This window comes from Eptesicus fuscus, chromosome 2 (assembly GCF_027574615.1).
Source record: "Eptesicus fuscus isolate TK198812 chromosome 2, DD_ASM_mEF_20220401, whole genome shotgun sequence".
Classification (NCBI taxonomy): Eukaryota; Metazoa; Chordata; class Mammalia; order Chiroptera; family Vespertilionidae; genus Eptesicus; species Eptesicus fuscus.
Window position 1 is genome coordinate 67663664 of NC_072474.1, and position 24457 is coordinate 67688120.

General features: G+C 46.0%; 1 protein-coding gene across 1 annotated transcript in view; it reads right to left on the minus strand.

The window, feature by feature from the left end:
* Positions 1-24457, minus strand: part of FRAS1 (Fraser extracellular matrix complex subunit 1) — a 440116-nt gene that overhangs the window by 139415 nt on the left and 276244 nt on the right. Inside the window, exons 24-29 of the mRNA XM_008143649.3 lie at positions 20908-21048; positions 19844-19984; positions 13070-13210; positions 8879-9149; positions 5362-5446; positions 2317-2643 (exon numbers count right to left, since the gene is read on the minus strand). Coding sequence (XP_008141871.2) covers positions 2317-2643; positions 5362-5446; positions 8879-9149; positions 13070-13210; positions 19844-19984; positions 20908-21048 — 1106 coding nt within the window. The remainder of the gene's footprint in view (positions 1-2316; positions 2644-5361; positions 5447-8878; positions 9150-13069; positions 13211-19843; positions 19985-20907; positions 21049-24457) is intronic.

The window sequence follows — 24457 nt, forward strand, 5'->3', positions numbered from 1 at the left end:
CTAGTTCACCTGATGGACAGGTAAGCTCAGCATGATAGGGGATGAGAGAGGCAGGGGAAGGAGGGATAGACACCATAAATAGCAACATGACTCTCAATATAGCACCACAAGGATTCTCAAGTTCTGTGCTTATGCCCTACTTATACATTAAAACTCTATTTTTCTTTGTTTTGTTTTGTTTTTTTTATAGTCAAAGCAGCAAAAATCCTAGAAATACCCTTCAACCTTGGGACTTCAACCTTGCACACAAAATGACTGTGCAAGACACTGAACTTAGCTCCACACATGGAGACTGAAGCCACGATAAGGAAGGCAGCTGCTAGGGTTGCACGGAAGTCCTTTAACAATCTTTGAAAAGAAACCATGAAAGAAGAAAAGGAAACTTCCTGTGTCTGTATAGACTTCATCTCTTCAGAATTAAACCTCATTTCCCGGGGCAATTGTGAGAGGGTGATAATTAGGATTAGCTACAAGGTGGCTGTCTGCCAACTCTGTCTCATAATCAGCCTTCAGTTACTCCCATCCATCTCACCATCACTGTTTTCAGCAGCTGAAAATAATGAGACAAGAGCCTGAGAAACTAACGAGCAGACCATCTTAGATTCAGGTATTCACCTTCATGAGGATCAATCACAAATTTTGAGTGATCACTGGGAAGAAAGTGACAAGTGATCAATCTCTTTAGCTGATCACTAATAACCTTTATTAGGTACCAATATTTGGAATGAAAAGTTTCAAAAAGTTATATATCTCAGTCTATCATCATGGAAAGAGCCATTCTTTTTACTAGTATAAATGAGAAAAGAGCTTCTAATGAAGTATCATTATGTAATAAATGGTTTAGAAAATATTTTTTGATAGATCTCTTTGATTTAACACACTGTTTTCCCAAAATATGATAGATATCCCAAGAATCCTATATAATAAAACCCTAATATGCAAATTGACCAAATGGTGAAATGACTGGTTGGTATGACATGCACTGACCACCAGGGGGCAGACGCTCAATGCAGGAGCTGCCCCTGTGATCAGTGTGCTCCCACAGGGGGAGCACCGCTCAGCTAGAAGCTGGGCTCACAGCTGGTGAGCACAGCAGCAGTGGCAGGAGCCTCTCCCACCTCCGAGGCAGCACTAAGGAGCAGTAAGCCCGGCTCATGGCTGGCGAGTGCAGTGGCGGTGGCTGGAGCCTTGCCAGCTTAGGCCCGCTCCCCCTAAGCCAGCAGGCGGACATCCCCTGAGGGGTCCCCGACTGTGAGAGGGCGCAGACCGGGCTGAGGGACCCCTCCCCCCACAAGTGCATGAATTTCGTGCACTGGGCCTCTAGTATTTTATGAAAGAGATGAATGAAAGTTTATAAAATGGTTATATATTAATTTTAACATTATAGAAAAAAGTATAATTGTACATTAAACCCATCATTTCACAACTATTGTTTATTAGGATGAGGGCACAGTAAAAAAGGAAGTTGACTCAAAGTAAATAACAGGGCAGGTGTTTGCACATATGGCAGAAACTAACAGAAATAGAACAGGAATAACTCAGGCTGAGAAACACTGCTTCTACCCCATAAGCCAACGATTTATGTCATAACTAAGAGAGAGTTCCCATTCCTGCTTCTGTTGGGCTAACACAATAGTCGGCAAACCGCGGCTCGCGAGCCACATGCGGCTCTTTGGCCCCTTGAGTGTTCTAACGCCACTTCTTCAAAATAGATTCACCCAGGCCGAAAACCAACTTCTGCGCATGGGCCACTAAGTTTCAATCTCATTGTACGTGTGGGCCTGCATGTGGTATTTTGTGGAAGAGCCACACTCAAAGGGCCAAAGAGCCGCATGTGGCTCATGAGCCGCGCGGTTTGCCGACCACTGGGCTAACAGAATAGCTGAACTCATCCTTTTTGACCCCTTATGAGACCTGGACTATGCGCTTTACATATTTCATGAACTGTTTTAGAAGAGCAGACAAGAACAGGGGTGCATTTGATTATGATCATGCTCAGGCAGGAGACAAAAGGATCAGTGGACAATGAAGCACTTTTATGGAAGCAAGTCAACATAAAGATTCAAAAGTTTACCTTTTGTAGAGAGAATGGGCCCAGGTCTTTCAGATCAAAGATGCTCCTAACAAAATATATTCTGCTCCTGGGATTGGGTAATATGTTCTCTTAATCTTTGAATGTCCTAAGTATCTCCATAATAGGTGCTTAACAAATGGAATAAATAACCACCCATATCTTTATGAAATTAAAAAATGATATCATCAACAAAACTTAACATCTAGGAGAATGGAAATTGTACCTCTGGGAATGACACGTACCTTGGGCACAATCTTCACGTGGAACAGTATATTTTGGAAGGAGTATCCATCATTGGCTTGCAAGACTGCGACATCAGATGTGCTATCCAAGCCATCGTGAGCATAGTAGAGAAGGCCCCTGGAGACTTCATCCAGCCGGAATTGATAGACAGGGGTTGCCAGGGACTGAAGTGTTTGAAGTAATTGGCCATGAAGTGGAGGATCCAGCACTTCAACTACCACATCCTGTGGATTGTCATCATCTCGGATGTCAAGCAGCTGGGGGGTGATGGTTCCCCTCTCTCCTCTGCTAATGTGGAGAGCCTCATTTCTCAGTACATAGGGGGGCTGTGGAATGAAGGAAAAGAAGAGAAAGCATTGAGCAGGAAAAGAGAGGGCCATCCAGTGGGCTAGATATCAGTTGTGTGCAACCTAATTGATGTTTTGATGATTTTTATAGAAATCTAGATGTTCTAGCAAAGTGACAAACTATTGCATATTCACAGTATTTGTCAAAGGTAGGGTTGGTCCTAGGAATCACAGCAAATGAGGTTCACATCTCTGATTCTGGAGGCGTCTCTAGCCACTTCAGGACTACAGTATTCATCAGAGGCCATCAAGGAGAACTGCTTGCTTCTAAATCTTTGAAGTCTCTGCTGTCTTGAGTTATACCACATCCCCTTCACTGTAACTGTGATCGGGTCAGTGTCAGGCAACCCAGTCAGTTGTCTGCATCCAAGAGATGCTAAAAGACATATGGAATGTTTGCATTTGTGTTGGGAGTTGAGCACTTCATTCCAGGCCATGTTGCAGCATGCTGACTTGGAGTAAGATAATTTTGCATTCTGAATTCATGCTATTTCTTGTCCCTCCCAGTAATTTTCTTCAAGCTGTTTCATTCATATCTTGAAGGGACCCAACCCAGCTCAGGTTATAAAGCCTGACAAGATCCTGATCTGAGTAAGGCAAGCACCTGGTTAATTCAAGTGGCACTGCTCATATAGCAAATTTTAATATGTTTCCTTAGGATTATCAGGTGTGCCCTTGCCAACTTGAGTAAGCAGATAAAATGTTCCTTCACAAAGATAAAAGTTAATGAACCCTATTTGAAAAAATCCCCCCCCCCACACACACACACATACACACACACAAAAATCAAGGCCAGAAGCCAAAAAAAACATTATCTCAGTTTTTTATGTCATCTGAAGTTGAACCATCTAGGACTTTTCTCAGCACACTGCCCTCTTTAATCCAAAAGGCTTTCTTTTAAAACCAGCCCTCCTGACCTCCTGGGAATTTCAATATCTATTAGAGTAATGTCTAATGAATGCATGATTATAACAATCACATAATAGGAAACTAGAAAATAGCTACTGAGAATTCCCAAGTGAAAACTCAAAGCTGTGATTCCACACATGGGAACGAAAGGCCTCTTGGATTCTAAAGAGAGAAGTCAAAGGTGATATCAAAATCCATAAATGGAAAAGATTGACTTAACTTACATGAGAAAATGCCATGGAGCCTCAAGACCATGTTCAAATACCACAGAAATGTAAAGGAACAAAAATAAGTTAAAGTTCATTTCTAAAATTCCATTTTTTGAAAAGTTAAAAAAACAAAAGTTTCTCATAAATAAAATAAAAATGTGCCCTCACTATCTACTCACTTGATTTCAGGAAAACCACAAATATCAGGGAACCATCAGAACTCACCATCTTGGTGAGAAAGCCACTTACTTATATCTACACTAGGCCTTTTATTCACATGTTTAGCATAACTATATCACACAAACAAAAAGAACAAAACAAAACTTCTGAGCTTAAGTACTGAAAAACATCTAAGCCAATAAGTCCTGGGGTTTGATGTCACCCTCTGGCCCATATTTTACAGAGATCACATTTTAGCTACAATTAAAACAAAGTTCATACCCTTAGCTCAACTCTGAGATCAAATTAATTTAGGACCAGTTTCTAATCATTCCTTAATTTCAGCCATCCCTAAAGTGAGAATGCCATCAAGAAGAGCTGAGCTGGGCTGTTCATATCATTTGGCAGCCACTTCTGGTTCACAGGCTATGGTCCTTACATTTTTGGACCAAAGATATAAAAATATCAGTTTAAAAACAATGACCTCATGTCCTTCCTTGAATCATGTCTAACACAATCCCGAAATCTGGATATTTAGGTAGCCTTGGCTCCCCATGATGATGTCCTTTTCTCTTGCCATTCAAACCTAAGAGTATATCTATCTTCCTACTCTCTTTGCACATTTCAGCTGTTCAAATCCTGAAGCCTAATTACTCAGAGTTTTTACCACTATATGTATTCTGCACACATAAGTACAACTTGACAGAGATGAGTGATGAGAAGAGAACCATCACACTGAGTTTTACAACAGCTACCATGATTTCCTCAGACTAGTGCTTGGCTGATGACCACATTGGCACAACACTTAAGGATATCCTTAATAAGATCATCTGACTACTGCCAACTAAGATAAATGCAGTCTGGCTGCATAGTGCTAGTAGATAGGCAAAAGTAGCCAACATAATCCCATACCCATGAGAGAGAAACATTCACAAAATTAACTCATTTATCTAAGAATAAGGCAAGTCTTAAGAACTAGAACCACCTCAAATTATTCTGATGGGCTAGTTTCTGATTCAGTATAGCAAAAGATGGCACCTAACATAATGATCAAGAACATAGAATCTGCATTCAGAGTTAATGAGCACAGTTCTTGGTTCTCTATTGATTAGGTGTACCACCATAGACAAGTTACTTGAGCTCCCTGTGACTTAGAGTTCTCACTTGTAAATTGGGGATAATAATAGCTCATAGGGATGGCATGAGGATTAAATGAGAAACACTACAAAGAGTACTACAGATGTATTAGTAATGGTTGCTGCTATTGTTATTGCCTAGAAGCATTAAAAAATTATTTCAGGAGAAAACCGAGACAAGATTAATTCAGCTCATTCATTTGTCTACAACTACAAGATATCTTTATTTGTGCTTGAGAATTGGTAGGCACATAAAATTAATAATAGTGTGGCATTTTTATTACCTGTGTTGAAAATGCTTGTATGTTGATCAGCTGTGGCTCAGAGAAGAACTGCTGGTCACTAATTTTCAGGGAAAAGTAACCTTTCCTAAAAGAAATCCCAAAGAAAGAAATGAGAAAATGCAATCATTAAATTAGTCATTAGAATGATAATGATTAAAAACATTTCCAGGCTATGTGCATGGATGAATTTGGATCAAACCACTACAGTAATATAACATTCATACTATAAATAAAAATGACCAGGTAAATATGAACCTAGTGAAATGCAGACCAAACTACTGTGTGTTCTTAGATCTCATTGTAACAATTATATAAATTTTTTCCTATTTTTCTAAGTTGAATCTATAAAAGGTTGAAAATCAGTTTGGAGGCCAAGAAAGGTTAGTGATAGATTGTAGGCTAATGGTAAAACTAAAGAATGAAAAAGGAATCTTTCATAATCTTTGAGTAGATCTCAATGAGTCCCTATTCCCTGCAAACTCACTCGCCAAGTCCTACCCAATTCATATGAGTGGGTCCCAAATAACAATATTTGCAATGCTTTCATTACGTAACTCTATCCCCCTCCCTGTCCAGCCACACAAATGCAACATTTAATGTAGACTTGACTAGGGAAGGATGTCTGATTGTTGACTATTGGGAAATCACAGTGTGGAGGAAGCCAGTTTGTAGGAGAGGTCAGTGAAGCCTATGAACCAAGATACAGAGACAAGAGAAAGAACCGAGTCCTGCTTCCTGGTGCTGGTTCTAGCTTCCAGGCTTGCCCTGGGGCCCCGCAGCCCTTAATGTGTTTGAGATCTAGGCCACACCTGCAATGTCACAACAAACCTTACTATTTCCTTAATCTAGTTCAAGTTGACTTCCCTTACTTACAACCAAAGAATCCTAATTAAGAAAACAAAATAAGGCTCACTCTTTGCTGTGGTTTCCACTTCTCATAAAGTGTGTTGTTTCAACAGCTTCAGAGACTACTAGAAGGAAAGGTAGGAGTTGCCCCCTCCAAAGCCAAACCACGCACAGAACTCACTGTGGGCTGGTAAGACATAATTAATGTATATGAGAGGGTGTGAATTCTGGTCTATGGTGGGACCACTGTTTTCAAAGTTCTTTAAAAGGTATTCTTGGCATTAACTACCAATACATGAAAGAATGTGGATGGATCTCAAAAGCATTATGGCAAAATCCAGAAACAAAAGATTATAGACTTGCTGATTCCATTCACATGACATTTCAGAAAGGGCAAACCTTACAAGGGTAAGAACAGATCAGTGTTTACCAGGGACTGGGGAAGGCAGTGACTGTGAACGGAGTTTTGGGGGTTTTATACCTTGAATGTGGTTGTGTTCTCAAGACTGAAAGACAGTATACATTTGTTAACACTCATAGGACAGTAACTTAAAGTAGGAAATTTTATTAAATGCAAACTGTCCCTCAGAAAACTTAATTTTAAAAAGTTTGCTGTATTCCCTCCATTTTTCTGCCCCATTGAAACCCTGGTCCTCTCCATCCCCACTTGCAGCCTTCAAGAGAATACAAATGATGGGAGCAACAAAATGAACAGTGAAGGGCTGGTCACTCCCAACCTACTGGGGGAAAGTGATTTTTTGTTGGCAGGGAGCTTCCAGTAACTGTGCGAAGCATCTCAGCAATGGAGCTTATCGCGTCTCCTCTGACTATATTTACAATCTGTCTCGTACTCCACAGGAGCATTCCCACCCCAGAGGAATGCAATCCTAAAGAATTCCATTCCTAAAGAATCAGGGTCGGTGTTGGCATGGGGGAAAACAAAACCATGAACCTGAGTGGCAGGTTGTGTCTTTTGTTTTTGTATCATTCAGAGACATACCATTTCCTTTTTTTTTCATGAGTTTCTGCCAAGCCTGTTTCTTTTACTATTCCTCTCATTCTTTCTTTTGTTTAAATGTTTAGGTAAAGGAAATCCAATGTTAAATGTGTACCCCAAAAAAGTACTAAAAATTCCCTAAAAAAGTAGTTGCCATTCTTTGTCCCATTTATGGGTACAGAGCTGACTCTGTGAGGAAATAGATGATGAGAGATTAAAGAGGTAAGGTTAGAGAAACAAGAGGCTTTTCGCTTTGGTTGTCTTTGAAGCTTTAAGTACTTTATACACATTTCACAAGTGATTCCAAGAGAAACAACTATAGGTACGTGTCTGTGTGTGTGTGTGTGTGTGTGTGTGTGTGTGTGTGTGTATGAGATACGCAAACATTTAACTATACTTGCAGCAAAAGGAATGCAGGAGATGGAGCATGAGTTTGACGAGTGATTCTATAGCATCAAGTACTACAGTTTTAAGCACGATTTATAGCAATACTTCTGCATGCCCCCGGAGATGGAAACATGCCCATTATTCCTACTATTATTAAGACAGAAATCACAGTGGCTAAAGGCATGGGCTGTGGAATCAGAGAGCCTTGGGTTGGAGCGTCAGCTGTGTGTCATAGGATGCAAGGTCTTGGGTAAGATTACTTTATACTCTGAAGGCCTGGAGATTGGGAATATAAATTTACAGAATTTACATAAAGTAGTTAACACAGTGCCTGGCTAATAGCTAGTGTTCAGTGAATGTTACTTGCTCTTATTTCTATAAGAGGTTCGTTGCTCACCAGCTCTCAACTGAAAATGGAGAAAGTGCCATTTACTTTTCTCCCCACCTATGTCCTAGCCCAAACCTTAAAAAAAAATCTCAAGTTTAGTGGTGACAGTAGAAAATATTCACTGTTTCCTTATCTCTATTCCCTGGGTATCAACTCCTTGTTTACAAATAAACTAGTCTGAATTACCTGCACTAATGAAGCAGAGCAGGGTGAAGGATAATCCAAGAGGCTAATCTTTGGGATGCATTCTCTGATTTCTGCTTAGTAGAATTACTCTGCTAATTACATGGCTATATTTGCTTGGGTTAGTGTTAACATTCAATTGCATTCCTGAAGCATATGTCAGCTGAGGCAGGGAAGACAGCCAGAAGTGTGCTAGGCATCAGAGAAAAACTGGATCAGGCTTAAATATTAACCACAATTAATCCCATAAAGTGGATAATAGAAAGTTAACTGTGACTCTTTGTTTCCTTCCAACTCTGAAATTCTAAGACCCATACCACACCTTGAAAAGCGTGCACTCCATCCTCCAGCCACCCCCTCCTCCCAGTATCTTACACTAACGTTGAAGAAGCATCTGGAGCATCTGGGTGTATAACCAGCTTTGTTTCTGCTGGGCCAGAAAGCTGGGTAATTGTACCAGGAACTTTCCTGTCACATCAGAGAATTACCCATAATTATGTGATAAAATGAAAATGCCTCTAACAGAAGCACACTCTCTGAGCAATTACAGTGAAATGATGACAGGCAGCTGAAAGCATTTGGCATTTGTGGAGTATGGATGTTTTCTCAGAGGAGAAGGGATAACTGTGGAGAAAAGGGGAGTTGCGGGGGATTAAGGGAGGTGCAAAGCACTGGTGGAAAGAAGGCAGGAGGAAAACAATGGAACACGGAGTCACCTGGGCTTTTCTTTGCTGTGCACAAAGCGCACTTTTTTCTCCTTCACATCTTTCCAGCTAAAATGGCCAGCCTTGTCGAGTTGCACCTCTTTCCCATTCCTCGAGAGCACTAGCTGCCCGTTGGTGGGCGTGCTCACAACATGGAACAGCAGGTCTTCGACCTTGCCATCCTGATCTTGGACGTTCAGGAGGGAGAAATCCAGTGGCTTCATTAAACCAATGGCCAGGGTGAGAGAACCATTCACATGAAGACCAGGAGTGTGTGTTCTGCCTGGAAAACATGGATCCAAAGGTCAGGCTTGGAAATTCACAAGTTGGGGTGGGGGTTGTATTTAAAAAAATAGACTTGTAATGTTCATTCTGAGAGCTACAAAGATGAGACTCCAGGCTACTGTCCACTGTAAGCTTCCTTCTAATCCAGTGGTTCTCACTGTGGATGCACAGGAAAAGAACGCAGGCTCTTTTTCAGGGGTGGGGAATGTCCAGCTCAAGGACCATCTAAGTCCTGCAAAATCATTTGGTCTGGCCCTGCCTAGGCATTAGGGGTGAGTTAATTAAATATTTGGCCAAATATAGCAGGTTAATTTTTAAATTGATAATTTTGTATGGCCCATGAATGATGTTATAAATATCCAAATGGTCCTTGGCAGAAAATATGGTTCCCCATCCCTGTGTTACACTATAAAACTCCTAGAAGAAAATAAGGAGTAAATCTTTGTGAACTTGAACTAGGCAATGCTTTCTTAGCTATAACACAAAAAGCATATGTGACAAAAAAAACCACACAGATAAATTAGACATCACTAAAACTAAAACAAAATGCTGTGCTTCACCAGGACACTAGCAAGAAAGTGAAAAGACAGCCCACAGAATGAGATAAAATATTTACAAATCAGATATCCCTGAAACTGAACTTGAATCCAGAATATATAAAGAACTCTTCCAATGCAGTAAAGACAACCCAATTTTAAAATAGGCAAAGAATTTGAATAAGCATTTCCCCAAAGAAGGTATAAAAAGGCCAATAAGCACACGAAAAGGTGCTCAACATCATTAGCAATCAGGAAAATGCGAATTAAAACCACAAAATGATGCCACTTCACACCCACTAGGAATAATGGTAAAACCTGTTCCTGAAGATGTGGAGAAATTAGAACCCTCATATATTACTGGTAGGAATGTAAAGCAGTGTAGTTACTTGGGAAAACAGTCTCGTAGTTCCTCAGATGCATATACCCAAGAGAATTAAAAACATATATCCACACAAAAACTTCTACACAAATGTTCATAGCAGCATTATTCATAATAGCTAAAAAGTAGAAACAATCCAAATGTTCAACTGATGAAGGAATAAGAAGGTGGTATATCCACACAATGGAATATCATTCAAGCATGAAAAAGAAATGACATACTGATATAAGTTACAAATGGAAGAACTTTGAAAATGTTACGCCAAGTGAAAGAAGCCAGACATAAAAGGCTACAAATTGTATGACTTCATTTATGTGAAATGTCCAAAACAGGCAAATTCGTACTGACAAAAAGTAGATCCGTGGTAGCCAGTGGCTGTGGTGAGGGGGTGATGGGGAAAGACTCCTAATGGTTACTGAATTTCCCTTTAGGGCAAGTAAAGTGTCTTGGAATTAGTGGTGATGGATGCATAACTTTGTGAATATACTAAAAATATACTAAATATCACTGCATTGTAAACTTTAAAGGGTGAATTTTACGGTATGGGAATTATATCTAATCTAATAATAGACAAATATGCAAATTGACCGCACCTTCGCTACACCTAAGCCACGCCCATCAGCCAAACCACGCCCACCAACCAATCAGGACGAGTATGCAAATTGCCCCAACAAAGATGGCGGCTAATTTGCATATCAAGACAGCATCCAAAGAAGTCAAGAGCTGCAGAAGGAAGTAAAGCTTCGAAGAAGTAAGCAAGCCGGGGAGGGGGCGGGGAAATAAGGGCGGGGCGGAGGCGGGGGGGGGGGGAATAAGGGCGGGGCGGAGGCGGGGCCAGGGGCAAAGGGAAACGCGGGCAGGCTGGAGGAGAAGGTGAGGCGGGGGACAAGGGCGGGGCGGAGGCGGGGCCGGGGCCGAAGGGAAACGAGGGCGGGCTGGAGGAGAAGGCGGGGCGGGGGACAAGGGCGGGGCAGAGGCGGGGCCGGGGGCGAAGGGAAACTCGGGCGGGCTGGAGGAGAAGGTGAGGCAGGTGAACAAGGGAGGAACGGAGGCGGGGTAGAGTGCAGCAGGGAATCCTATTGCAGGATTTTTCCTGCAATGGGAAAGCTAGTTCAATAATAATAACAATAAAAAATCACATAGGGATCTTTAAAACAATACTGATACTTGAGCTCCACCACCAGAGATCCTGATTTACATATTCTGGGGTGGGACCTTCGTGATTTTACAAACTCCCAGGCAATCCCAATAGGCTCCAGGGTTGAGAACCACATTCCTAAGACATCTGTCATATCTGACCATCAGACCCACTGAGGGCAAGAAAAGAGGTATTTAATACCAATGCTAGAATAGTACCAGTTAATCTCCATTGAAGTAGGATTATCAATGGCTTATATTCAGAATTCAAGTGAAAAATGCACACTTTGTTTAAAAGTTTTACAATCTTTATCCACAGGAAACAGCTGATGGATGAATTAGGATTTCTGACCATTCTGTCTCCTGTGAGTTGTTTTGCCTGGACTTGAAGGTAGGCCAGACAGGACAGTCAGGGATGCCAACTTTCAGGGGGACTTTTCCTACTGTAAAATTACTCTAACGAAGGTGAGAGTAATCCACATTCGCACATTGACTTGTATTACATCCCAAGAGGAACAAGCTGACTCTCAAGTACTTGGGGTTTCTAGAAGGATCCCAATAAATTAAGCTAAAGATACTTTTTCTCATATGAAGTTTTAATATCTTTAGAGGTCAGAAATACAGAGATGGAAAATATGACTGACTGCATGCATTAAAGTATGCTTCATGTTATTGATAAAAGATACCCATAACCAAGGAATGCTCAGCTATAACAGAACTCCCAAGTTTTATTCACCTCTGAAACTTTTGAGGTTAAAAAGTAAGACAATTTAAATTTGCTTCTCTTTGTTGTATAAAATAAAGTGTTCATTGATGTTTTGGACAAGACTAGCTCCACCCTTTTAACTTGTTACCTCATTCTTTTTTTTGTTTTAATCTCTTTTTATTGATTTCAGAGGGAGTGAGAGATAGAAACATCAATGATGAGAACAAATCACTTATTGGCCGCCTCCTGCACGCCCCACACTGGGGATTGAGCCGGCAACCTGAGCATGTGCCCTTGACCGGAATTGAACCTGGGACCCCTCAGCCCACTGGCTGATGCTCTATCCACTGAGCCAAACCAGCTAGGACTATTATCTCATTCTTAATGGCAAACAATATGGCTTGAAATCCATTTACTTCAAATGTATGAAACTAATGGGGCAAGCTCCTCACACTATTCATTATTTATTTATAAGTTATCTCCAGCATGTGCACAAAGAATGCACCATTGCATCCGGGCATTATAAGCTCTACAAGTTTATATAAATATAAATAAATTATATCTATATAAGTATATAAGTAATTTTCCACAACATAGTTGTAATTCAGAAACATAAGTTTTATGCCAAATTTCTGATCTGACAGTTGACTTTCTATTTATTTATTTATTATTTATTTATTTATTACTCCTCACCTAAGGATATTTTTCCATTGATTTTTAGAGAGAGTGGAAGGGAGAGAGGAGGGGAGAGAGAGAAACATGAACGTGAGAGAGACACATCAATTGGTTGCCTACCACACATGCCCCAATGGGGGCTGGGGATTGAACTTGCAACTAAAGTACATGCCTGGACCAGGAATTGAACCCCGGGGACTCTCGGTCTGTGGGGAGACTCTCTAACCACTGAGCAACCGTCAAGGGCTCAGTTAACTTTTTATAAAGATTGCTTCTTTTTCTTCTCTAAAAATTTTATAAGTTGAGTTTTCCCAAGCTTTCATGTTCTATAAAGATTTCCTTATTCCTAGCGGCACCGGTGTTTTCCCCGGCAATGGGCATCCTGCATTTTATACCACATGAGTCAACTGCATATGCAGACACAGCCTTTGCATGTAGAAACTGCAGGGGAGCTCATCAGCCACCTGTGGAGAAGTACTCACCAGCACATGTTTCGTTAGATGAGTGGGCAGAGAAGCCAGGAACACAGTTGGAAACGCAAAGGCCACTCTTCAGAGAGAACCCGTGGTCACAGCGGTGACACCGGCTTCTGTGGCTGCACTGCACGCACCTCTGAGGGCAGGCTGTTGAAGAGAGGACACACTAACTGACGCACAACGAAGGCACGGGCACCCAGCCAGGGCCCCAGTGGGAAAGCAAAGAAGAGTGAGAGCACAAGCACACATGGCCGCCAACTGCAGCAAAAGAGAATTCTAACAGTTTCTCACAGAATTTCACAGACAGCTGATTGACCCTCGGAAGGAAAGTGATAGGGAGGAGCACGCTTGCCTTACACACTGTGATCTGAAAATGTTTCACATAAATGAATTGTTTAGAAAGTTAATCATTCTGAGTTATAAGAGAGGCAGTTTATAGCGATTAAGAGCACAGGCCCTGTCTGGGTACTGTTCCTCCTCTACCACTTACCAGCTGCCAAACATGGGTAAGTTCCTCTAACAATCTGTGGTGCAAGTTTCTTTTTTAAAAAAATGGGGAAACTGATAGCACCTAATACAGATGATTATTGGGAGGAATACATGTACTATGTATGTAGTGACTAGAACGGTGCCTGGTTCACAAAATGTCTCAATCACACTACAACTATCACTGCTACTCTCCTATTATTATTATTATTATTATTATTATTTTTTTTAATTTCTTTATTGATTAAGGTGTCACATATTTGTCCTCATCCCCCCATTCCCATCCCACCCCTCTCCCCACGCATGCCCCAATCCCCTGTTGAACTTAACCGTTGGATAGGCTTATATGCATGCATACAGGTCCTTTGGTTGAACTCTCCCCCTCCCCCCCCCCTCCCCCTACCCTCCCCTATCCTCCCTCTGAGGCCCGATAGTCCGATCGATGCCTCCTTGCTTCTGGTTCTGTTCTTGTTCCTCAGTCTATGTTGTTCATCATTTCCCCTAGATGAGCGAGATCATATGTCACTAGATATATACTAATAAGAACTGAATGTGAGACGAGCAATAATAGTTATGCTGACAGGCAAATGAATCAATCTGTAGCGAGCTTCCCCCTGGACCAACAGTTCTTTTGAGACCCAATTTCAATGTCCAGTAGTTCCTTATGTGTACATGTCAGCACTGACCCCTCAGCTCTGGATGGTGGACAAATGGTGGTAATGGAGGTCCGACTCCCTCTGGTTTGGTCTCGGCCGAACCCAGGGGCACGGCGTCACCCGGACTAAGGGGCACGTAGCCTCACCCATACCCAAGGGGCGCGTGGTCTCACCCGGGCCTGGGACCCAGCCTCACCCGGATGGATCCAGGGGCGCACGGCCTCACCCGGACCCAGGATCTAGCTTCACCCGTACCCAGGGACGCTTGGCCTCTCCCAGACCCAGGGGCACGTGGCCTTACCCGGGCTTAGTTGCACAAGGCCTCACCTGGTTCCAGGGACACATGGTCTCTCCCGGACCCAGGGACGCTTGGCCTCTCCCAGACCCAGGGCCACTTGGGCTCACCCGGGCCTAGGTGCACGAGGCCTCATCCGGATCCAGGGACGCATGGTCTCACCCGGACCCAGGGACGCTTAGCCTCTCCCAGACCCAGGGGCACGTGGCCTCACCCGGGCCTAGGTGCACGAGGCCTCATCCGGATCCAGGGACACATGGTCTCACCCGGACCCAGGGACGCTTGGCCTCTCCCAGACCCAGGGCCACTTGGGCTCACCCGGGCCTAGGTGTACGAGGCCTCACCCGGATCCAGGGACACATGGTCTCACCCGGACCCAGGGACGCTTGGCCTCTCCCAGACCCAGGGCCACTTGGGCTCACCCGGGCCTAGGTGCACGAGGCCTCACCCGGATCCAGGGACACATGGTCTCACCCGGACCCAGGGACGCTTGGCCTCTCCCAGACCCAGGGCCACTTGGGCTCACCCGGGCCTAGGTGCACGAGGCCTCACCCGGATCCAGGGACACATGGTCTCACCCGGACCCAGGGACGCTTGGCCTCTCCCAGACCCAGGGCCACTTGGGCTCACCCGCGCCTAGGTGCACGAGGCCTCATCCGGATCCAGGGACGCATGGTCTCACCCGGACCCAGGGACGCTTGGCCTCTCCCAGACCCAGGGGCACATGGCCTCACCCGGGCCTAGGTGCACGAGGCCTCACCCGGATCCAGGGACACATGGTCTCACCCGGACCCAGGGACGCTTGGCCTCTTCCAGACCCAGGGCCACTTGGGCTCACCCGGGCCTAGGTGCACGAGGCCTCACCCGGATCCAGGGACGCATGGTCTCACCCGGACCCAGGGACGCGTGGCCTCTCCCAGACCCAGGGCCACTTGGGCTCACCCGGGCCTAGGTGCACGAGGCCTCATCCGGATCCAGGGACGCATGGTCTCACCCGGACCCAGGGACGCTTGGCCTCTCCCAGACCCAGGGGCACATGGCCTCACCCGGGCCTAGGTGCACGAGGCCTCACCCGGATCCAGGGACACATGGTCTCACCCGGACCCAGGGACGCTTGGCCTCTCCCAGACCCAGGGCCACTTGGGCTCACCCGGGCCTAGGTGCACGAGGCCTCACCCGGATCCAGGGACACATGGTCTCTCCCGGACCCAGGGACGCTTGGCCTCTCCCAGACCCAGGGCCACTTGGGCTCACCCGCGCCTAGGTGCACGAGGCCTCATCCGGATCCAGGGACGCATGGTCTCACCCGGACCCAGGGACGCTTGGCCTCTCCCAGACCCAGGGGTACGTGGCCTCACCCGGGCCTAGGTGCACGAGGCCTCACCCGGATCCAGGGACACATGGTCTCACCCGGACCCAGGGACGCTTGGCCTCTTCCAGACCCAGGGCCACTTGGGCTCACCCGGGCCTCGGTGCACGAGGCCTCACCCGGATCCAGGGACACATGGTCTCACCCGGACCCAGGGACGCTTGGCCTCTCCCAGACCCAGGGGCACGTGGCCTCACCCGGGCCTAGGTGCACGAGGCCTCACCCGGATCCAGGGACACATGGTCGCACCCAGACCCAGGGTCGCTTGGCCTCTCCCATACCCAGGGCCACTTGGGCTCACCCGGGTCTAGGTACACGCAGCCTCACCCAGATCCAGGGACACATGGTCTCACCTGGACCCAGGGACGCTTGGCCTCTCAGACCCCGGGGCACGTGACCTCACCCATGCCTAGGTGCACGAGGTCTCACCCGGATCCAGGAACTCACGGTCTCACCCGGACCCAGGGACGCCTGGCCTCCCCCAGACCCAGGGGCACGTAGCCTCACCCGGGCCTAGGCGCACGAGGCCTCACCCGGATCCAGGGACACACGGTCTCACCCGGACCTAGGGATGCCTGGCCTCCCCCAGACCCAGGGGCACGTGGCCTCACCCGGGCCTAGGCGCACGAGGCCTCACCCGGATCCAGGGACACACGGTCTCACCCGGACCCAGGGACGCCTGGCCTCCCCCCGACCCAGGGGCACGCGGCCCCACCCGGACCTAGGTGCACGAGGCCCCACCCGGATCCAGGGACACATTGTCTCGCCCGGACCTAGGGTTGCGTGGCCTCTCTCAGACCCAGGGGCACGTGGCCTCACCTGGACCTAGGTGCACGAAGCCACCCGGACCCAGGGGCGCGTTACCTCTCTCAGACCCCTGGTCGCGTGGTCTCACCCGGATCCAGGGGCTCACGTCCTCACCCGTACTCGGGACCCAGCCTTACCCGGATCCAGGGGCCCACGGCCTCACCCGGACCCAGGGTTCAGATTCGCCCGGACCCAGGGCACATGGCCTCACCCGAACCCGGAGTCCTGCTTCACCTGGACCCAGGGGGGCGTGGCCTCACCCAAACCCAGGGGCGTGTGACTACATCTGAGTCCAGAGGCTCGCAGGCTCGCCTGGACTCGGGTCTCAGCGGGGTTTCGTCTTCTTGATCCCAATTCCTGTTGGTCAATTCCCTCTCAGCAATTCCCTCGGTCATTCTCTCAGAGCTCCAGGGCGGCTGCCGCAGAACTCGTTGGGCGGCGGGCTCGGCAAGGCTCCGGTGTGCCCGGTGCCCGGCGGTGGGCTGGTCCGGTGTCGCTGCGTCGGCCCTTGGGTCTGCAACGGTGGCCAGTCGCTGAGCGTGCGCACCTGGCCACTTCGGGGCATTGAGATTCTTGAAGGACTCGGAGGTCAGCAAGCACGGAGTCTCCCACCCCATGTCTCCCAGGGGCTCGTCTGTCCGTGCTCGGCAGGGAGTGGAGCCGTCCCCTCAGCCGGAGACCGCCGGGGGAACTGCGCCGAGCACGTTCCAGGCCACCATTGTGTCGCCTGAGCCATAGTTCTTAAAGTGTGGACTTTGGGTCACCGGCATCAGCATCATCCTGCGTACCCCTCTCTTTTATTCTAGTTGTAGAGCATCTGCTCAGCCAGCCCCCCGGTCTTTCTGGCTGGTGTCTGCTCTGCTCTCCCGTCGTAGTCTCAATATTGTTGTGGTAGGCAACGATCAGGCTGCCGCCCTATGTCTCCATCTTGGTCCTCCTTTGTACAGTTAAGTCTTGATTGTTGTTGGTGTCACTGGGAGGAATTGTCCTCCAGGCCAATTGGCCGTGAGGACCCTCTTTGTCCATATAGGAAGAGTTGCTGTGCAGGAGACATGTTTGTGGGCCGGGTCTTGATGCAGCAATGCCTTGGCGCTCACTGAGTCTGCCTCTAGAATGCCTCCCTTATGCAAGTGATTGAAATCTGGTGTCATCTCCCACCAACCACTAGATGCCCTCGTTTCTGGGTCTCCAATGTAGTGTGGGTCAGCCACTACCTGAGGCACTCAGCAGGAAAAAGCTTCTGCTCAGCTTGGCTGGGGCGGAGCTACAGGGTGGAGCCTACAACCTTGGCTTCCTGTCAGCCCCGCCCTATGAGGCTCCTGTGTCTGTGTCCCTCTGTATTCCTTGCAAACACCTCTGAGAGAAACGCGCCCTGGAGTTTCGCCCACTGCCAAACAGTCCAGTCCCTCCCCTAATGAATCTGGACTCCCAGATTCTCGCCTGGAACTGGGTTTCAGTGTAGTTGGAACTGGGTCTCAGCGCAGCCTGGCGTCCCTGTCTCCTTCCCAGCAGGGCCACCCAGTGGCGCAGGCAAAAGTCCGTCCTCTGCGCACCTTCCAGTGCGCGCGTCTGGAGCCGCCGCTTCTCTGTGCCTCCGCCACCACAGCCCAAATTCATTCCCCCAGCGTGCGCCTGGCTTCCCAGGGTTTCGCCCGGAACTGGGGTTCAGTGCCGTCGGAACTGGGGTTCAGCACGGTCCTGAGCTTATGTCTCCTTCCTGCTAGGGCAGTTCAGTGGCGCAGGCAACAGTCCGTCCTTTGCGCCCCTTCCCGTGCGCGCCTCTGGAGCTCTGCCTTCCCCCGCTCCTCTGTGCCTGCGCCCCACAGCCCAGATTCATTCCCCCAGCCTGCGCCTGGCTTCCCAGGGTTTCGCCCGGAACTGGCGCTCAGTGCAGTCGGAGCCGGCGCTTAGCGCACTCCGGAGCCTTTATCTCCTTCCTGCCAGTGAACGCCGGCCAGGCCGTCAGCCGCCCCTTCCTCTCCGGCTCCATCCTCCCCGCAGGCGCGCGTGCTCGTGTCTCCGCCAGTTTCTCCATACCTCAGGCTTTTACGGCTCCCCCGATTGTCCCCGTGGCCTTCTCCTTCCCCCCAGCTGTGGGCATTTCAGTCCGCCAGCTCTCCTGTGGTTCTGGACAATGTCTGTTCTGACCTCTAGTTGTGCCTTTGAAATTGTTGTGCCCGGCTGCAGGTTAGGTGTTTCACCTATGCCGCCATCTTGGTTTCTCCTATTATTATTATTTTAAATGAAACAAGCGATCAAGCTATTTGAAGGACCATAGATTATTTCTTTGGGTCAAGTTAATAATCTAGAATTATTTTTCTGCTTCAGTAAATAAGATTTTGTTAGAGAAATGCAGCACAGTACAGTTTAAAAGGCACTGGATTAGGTCAAAACAACTTGGGTTTAATATCTTATTTTATGTTGCCCTGGTTAATACTCTTAGCCTCTTTGTTTTTTTTGTGTGTTTTTTTTCACTTGTAAAACAGGATTCATAGTGCCTGCCATATTTTACCAGGCCATTGTAAATATCAAATGATATAATGCTGATGAAGGAAACTTGGTGAAGTATAAAATGCTATGCCTGGGTAATGGCATTACTATTAAATGTCAGGTATTCATTAAAGTGGGGCAAACAGTACCAAGTTTTGACAGAAATGATGAGAACACACTAAGGAAACTCTCCTCAATAACTCAATAGACAAGGTAATTTATACTTTGGGCTTAACTTTAGTTTCATAATAAAAGATTAATGTGCCTCACTAAAGTATCTCCAGAAATTCTACTCTTCAAGGATATTATGGCAAATATCAGGATCACTGGTTATTTAGTCTTACACATTGAAAATTCTATGCTCATATCAACAGGGCTGATCCACTCTTAATGGATATACATAAGCTTTACATTCCATAAAATATTGGCTTCATTTCCATAAAGACTGTTAGGGCCAATATTGATTTGTGCAAGAGAATTATTGGCCTGCTCTTCTATATTCCATTTAACCAGCAATTGGCGGAGTGCATGGGAAGTCATCAATTGCTTAGGCCAAGCTCCCTGAGTTTTCATGCTACTTCTGATTCCGATTCTCCTTGGTTACCTGAGGATCAGCACACCTGAATAGCTTGCTCCTTTACGTCTTTCCAGAGAATTCAGCCTGGTCTCCAAGTTACCTGAGCATTTGCGACTGGCATGATCTGCAAAGTATCCCTTCCCACATTCCTGGACACACTGGGCTCCCAAGAGGAGAAATGGTTCCTCACAGCGGGTACACTCCTGGGGACCTTGGCACTGGAGACAGTGGCTGTCACAGCCTGAAAGACAAGTCGACAGGAATGTGTATGGCTCTCCCAGGGGCTCCTGGTCCTCACAGTGAGGCAGTGTTAGACAGCAATGAGCAATATAACCTGGTGGCTGGGCAAAGCTGCAGACAGGAGTGAAGGAGCCGGGCTCCTGGTTGAGACTGTGGTACTTACCAGCTGGGGGACAGAACTAGTTACTTCACCTCTCTGAGCCTCAGTGGTCTCTCCTACAAAATGGGAGTGGACGTACTATCCCCCCCAGCTCCCTGGGTGAAGATCAAATTAAATAATGGAAAATGCTAGGCAAACTAGAAATGAACAGGTATTCGCCATTATTGTTATTAACTAGTCCTTGGCTCTCTGTACCATTTTCGCCAAAATGTCTACCTTTGCCTGATTCACCCAGTCAGTTATCAGAGTCTCTCAGCAATGCTCTCAAGAATGTTTTCTGGGCACTATGGGTGGCCATTTCAGGGTCTGAAGACTTTGTGGTATTAAATTGAGGCTGACGGGGGTCCTGGGCCAGAGAAAGGTGATGGTGAGATATAAGATGTATGGAGTGCTGTGGGAAACAGATGGCAAAGAATGAGGTCTTTCCATGCACTCAATGGACCACAGGACACAGATCTTTCCATCTGGAGCGCAGGCCTGTTCAATTTTTAAGGAAACCCAAACGTAATGGCCCAAACATACCTGTTTCCATAGCCATATACTCCCATTATTTCCATAGTGCCCTCAAACTTTAGGAAATGCATTTGGGCATGAGAGAAAGGAAAAAGACATTTTCATTATACCAAAGAAAAGTTCTTAGAAAAGAAACCAGACATTAGATACAAAGCCAGGATGGGAACCAGCCATATGCTCCTTCTCAGAACAGTACAATGAGAAGAGGCTGAAGCTTGGATGAGCACAGAGCAGGGGCTCCAGACACTTACTCTTACAGAGGCCCGAGTCCCGGTAGAATGATGGTGCGCACTGCTCCACGCAGGTGCCATCCTGGAGAACATAGCCATCCATGCACTGCAGGCAGTCTGTCCTCAGAGGCCCACTACACGCATTGCAACTCCAATCACACTCTAGAAAGAAAGGCCACATTAGACCAGCTTCCTTTCTGTCCAGTACCTAATTTATGAGGATGCTGCCTGCAGCTGCAAGGAGGAAAGTGAGTACCATGTAAGAGATGTCAGATAAGTGAGCTCTAGCGACTCTACTTATAGTAGCCTGAGCACTTCTCTGAGGTTTAGTGTTTCCTAATTATGTTAGACATGAGCGTGTACATGGATTGCTCCTGCTCCTGAGCCTGCTTGTCAGTGGGGCTGCTGAGGAGCCAAATCAACTCGATCTTCTTCCACAAGCCCCAAGTTCCTTATCCCTGAGTCACACATCTTCATGCAAAGTCTGCTGTAGGGAGTGGCCAATTTGCGGACCCCCTCCAAATGCTTGAGAGAGAAAGGATGTCAGAGAGTCAACTAAGAATGCATCTGCTATCTCCATGACCAGCCCACAACTCTCCACTTCTCAAAAATCAGGTGCTGACCAACACGACAGAAAAAAACCAACAATGGTAGAGTTAAACAGGGCATGAGGGACCTGCCTGGAAATAAAGGGCTTACTGAAGGAACAGACGATCTCATGTAGAGCAGAACCGATTCATTTACAGGTTCATTCACTCAACAAGCATCTGCGAGTTACTCAGCACTGAGTGAGGGTGTAAAGTGAGAGGTGTAGACCCTGCCCTCAAGGAGCTTATATTCTAGTGGGTCCCAGCCCTAGATGTGACCCAAATAATCCAGCGGGGTTGTTAGAAACACAGGTGGCCTGGCCGGCATGGCTCAGTGGTTGAGTGTCGATCTATGAACCAGGAGGTCACGGTTCAATTCCTGGTCAAGGCATTGAACCCCAGTAGAGGGTGTGCAGGAGGCAGCGGATCATCATTGATGTTTCTATCTCTCTCTCCTTCTCCCTTCCTCTCTGAAGTCAATAAAAACATATTTAAAGAAATAAAAGAAACACAGGTGATCAGAACTACAGTCAATCTCAGAGGTTGAGGCAAGAAAAACATGTTGCTGCTGCTATTGTTTTGTTATTGTGATTACTATAGCTGTCGTTGCTATTGTTGTAATGGCCCAGGCAGTTCGGATACAGTCAGAAAACTCATGTTTGGAAACAAAGTGCTTGCTAGTAAGCTATGTCCTTCACGCATGGGAGATGGGACAGCAGCATGGTTAAGGACTTGGTTTTGAAGTCAGGCAAGTCTTTATGCAAGTCGTGGCTTTGCTGCTTTTTATCTGCATATCTCACATGCCTCCCTTAAACGTTTTAAGCCTCAGTTTCCTTGTCTGTAAAACAGAAATAAGAATCATACCTATTGATTCTTTAATTATAACTGGTGTCTACAGTAGAATTAGAATGGGTTGTAGCCCTCAGATGGGGATTTAGTAGTATGCAAAATCTCTGCATGGGAAGATTTGTGGGGTATAAATACACTGTTGTGGGTAAGGTGCTCAGATACTTAAAATAATATTTATGAAAAAGAAACTATTAACAGTGCAAAAAATAGATTTTTTTTTGTGTGTGTGTGTTTTGTGTGTGTTTTTTGTGTGTGTGCTTGCATTTTAATCATCTATCTAATCCAGGGTATGGAAAAATATTTGGTTTAATTTAACATGTTAAACACCCAGCCTGTTTTGTCTTCTGGGCGGAAAGTATAGTGTCAGTCACCGGTGACTGACTGGGCGCTTAACGTGTTAAACAGCTAACTTTGTCAGGTAACTGGTGCTAGAGATACTTCGGAATTTTAAAAATATTTGAGCAGAATTAAAATATAGCATGGGTGAATTAGACTTGCGCCACAATAAATAATTAGGGACATGATGTTCTCTAAATATGGAAATCCTCATCCTTGAAGAGTACTTATAGACTCAAAATGTCTGATGCTTCTCTACAATTGAACTATTCTAATTTCAACAGGGAGTATTTGAGCATTTTTGGAGCTTAAGTCAAATTAGTGTAACAGAATAATATTGTATGCATTTTGAAATAAATTTTAATATATTTTAACTGGGGAAAAAAGAATCGTACCTATTGCATAAGGCTACTGTGAAGACGGAAATAATGAATGTAAAGAACTCAGCACAGTGCCTGACATATGGTAGCAGCTTCCTAAAGGTTTGCTGCTGAACTGTTTATCTTGGAGAAATATCTCCACTCAGTGCTGCCTCAGCCTACCTTCCCTCCCTGAGAAGAAGCTGGGGAAACCTCTCATTAGTCACTTTCCCTCTTCCTTGATGCAATATTTCTAAGTCCCAAGGAAGCAGGTAAACGTGCAAGACAGTACATGTGCTTCCAAGAAGATTTATAAAGTTAATCTCACTCATTTATTTGGCTGAATCAGTCCCGAGGGAAAATGACTAAAATAGAGCCTTGAAAACTGCCAGCATGGTTATGGAATAATTTACAACAGGGAGGATTTGTGATAATCTTGTTTTTCACCGCAAACTAACACCAGTGGTTAGGAGGGAAGAAACAGAAAAGCTTCTTTGGTCTTGAGCACAGCAGACCACCTAAGTTGACAACCAAGGAGAATTTCCTGGAATGGCTAGTGTGCAATGTTGCAAAGGCTTCAAGCATCCCAAGTTTACCGGACAGATGTTTGACCTCCATATCCGAGCCCTAGCTTCCCAGGCAGAACTGGAAATATAGAGGGAAGTGTGGAATGGAGAAGGGAAAGAACAAGAGCCCGGAAAATTACCCTTGAACTCTGCTTTTCCTCTGGCTGAGCACTGCCATTCAAAGAGCAAAATCCCCTAGAATTCCAACCACCACCGGAGAACAAAGAAAAAGGCAATTGGTTTTTGACATTATAAACTCCTTGAGGACAAGGACTGTGTCTTCACTCATTTCAGTATGCTAAGCAGAGATGAACAAATCAGATACAACTCCTGTCCTCATTAAGCTTAGAGTCTGGCATTCTAGAGTTATAAATGCAAGTGCCTAAGGGGCCCAGGAAGGTAGTGTAAATCTTTTAAATAGGCCTGGTGTGATGGAATAGGGAACAGTGAGGAGTGTGGTGACCTTCGGAGATCATGCTCTGTCCAACAGAGACGACAGCTACTCATGCCAACCTCCTGTTGCATTCTGGGAATGCAAATCCAGTTTTGCCAGATCTTCTGACTTTAGAAAAAATCTCAATTTTTGTATGGTATGTTTTCTGATTTTTAAAAGGCAAATATTAAACATTTTGAAACAATGGAAGATTAGGTGGGCCAAATACAACCAGAGGGTTTCCAGTTTGCCACCCCTGGTCTCGTTAGCATTAACTTGCACAATGGCTGGTACATAGTAGGTGCTCAAAAATATTTGTTTAACAAATAAATACCTGCTTGAACCTTTAGCACATAAATTAATGAGTGAATACATACATACATACATACATACATACATACATACATACATAATGACTTCTTGCTATCATCAGAGAAAGTC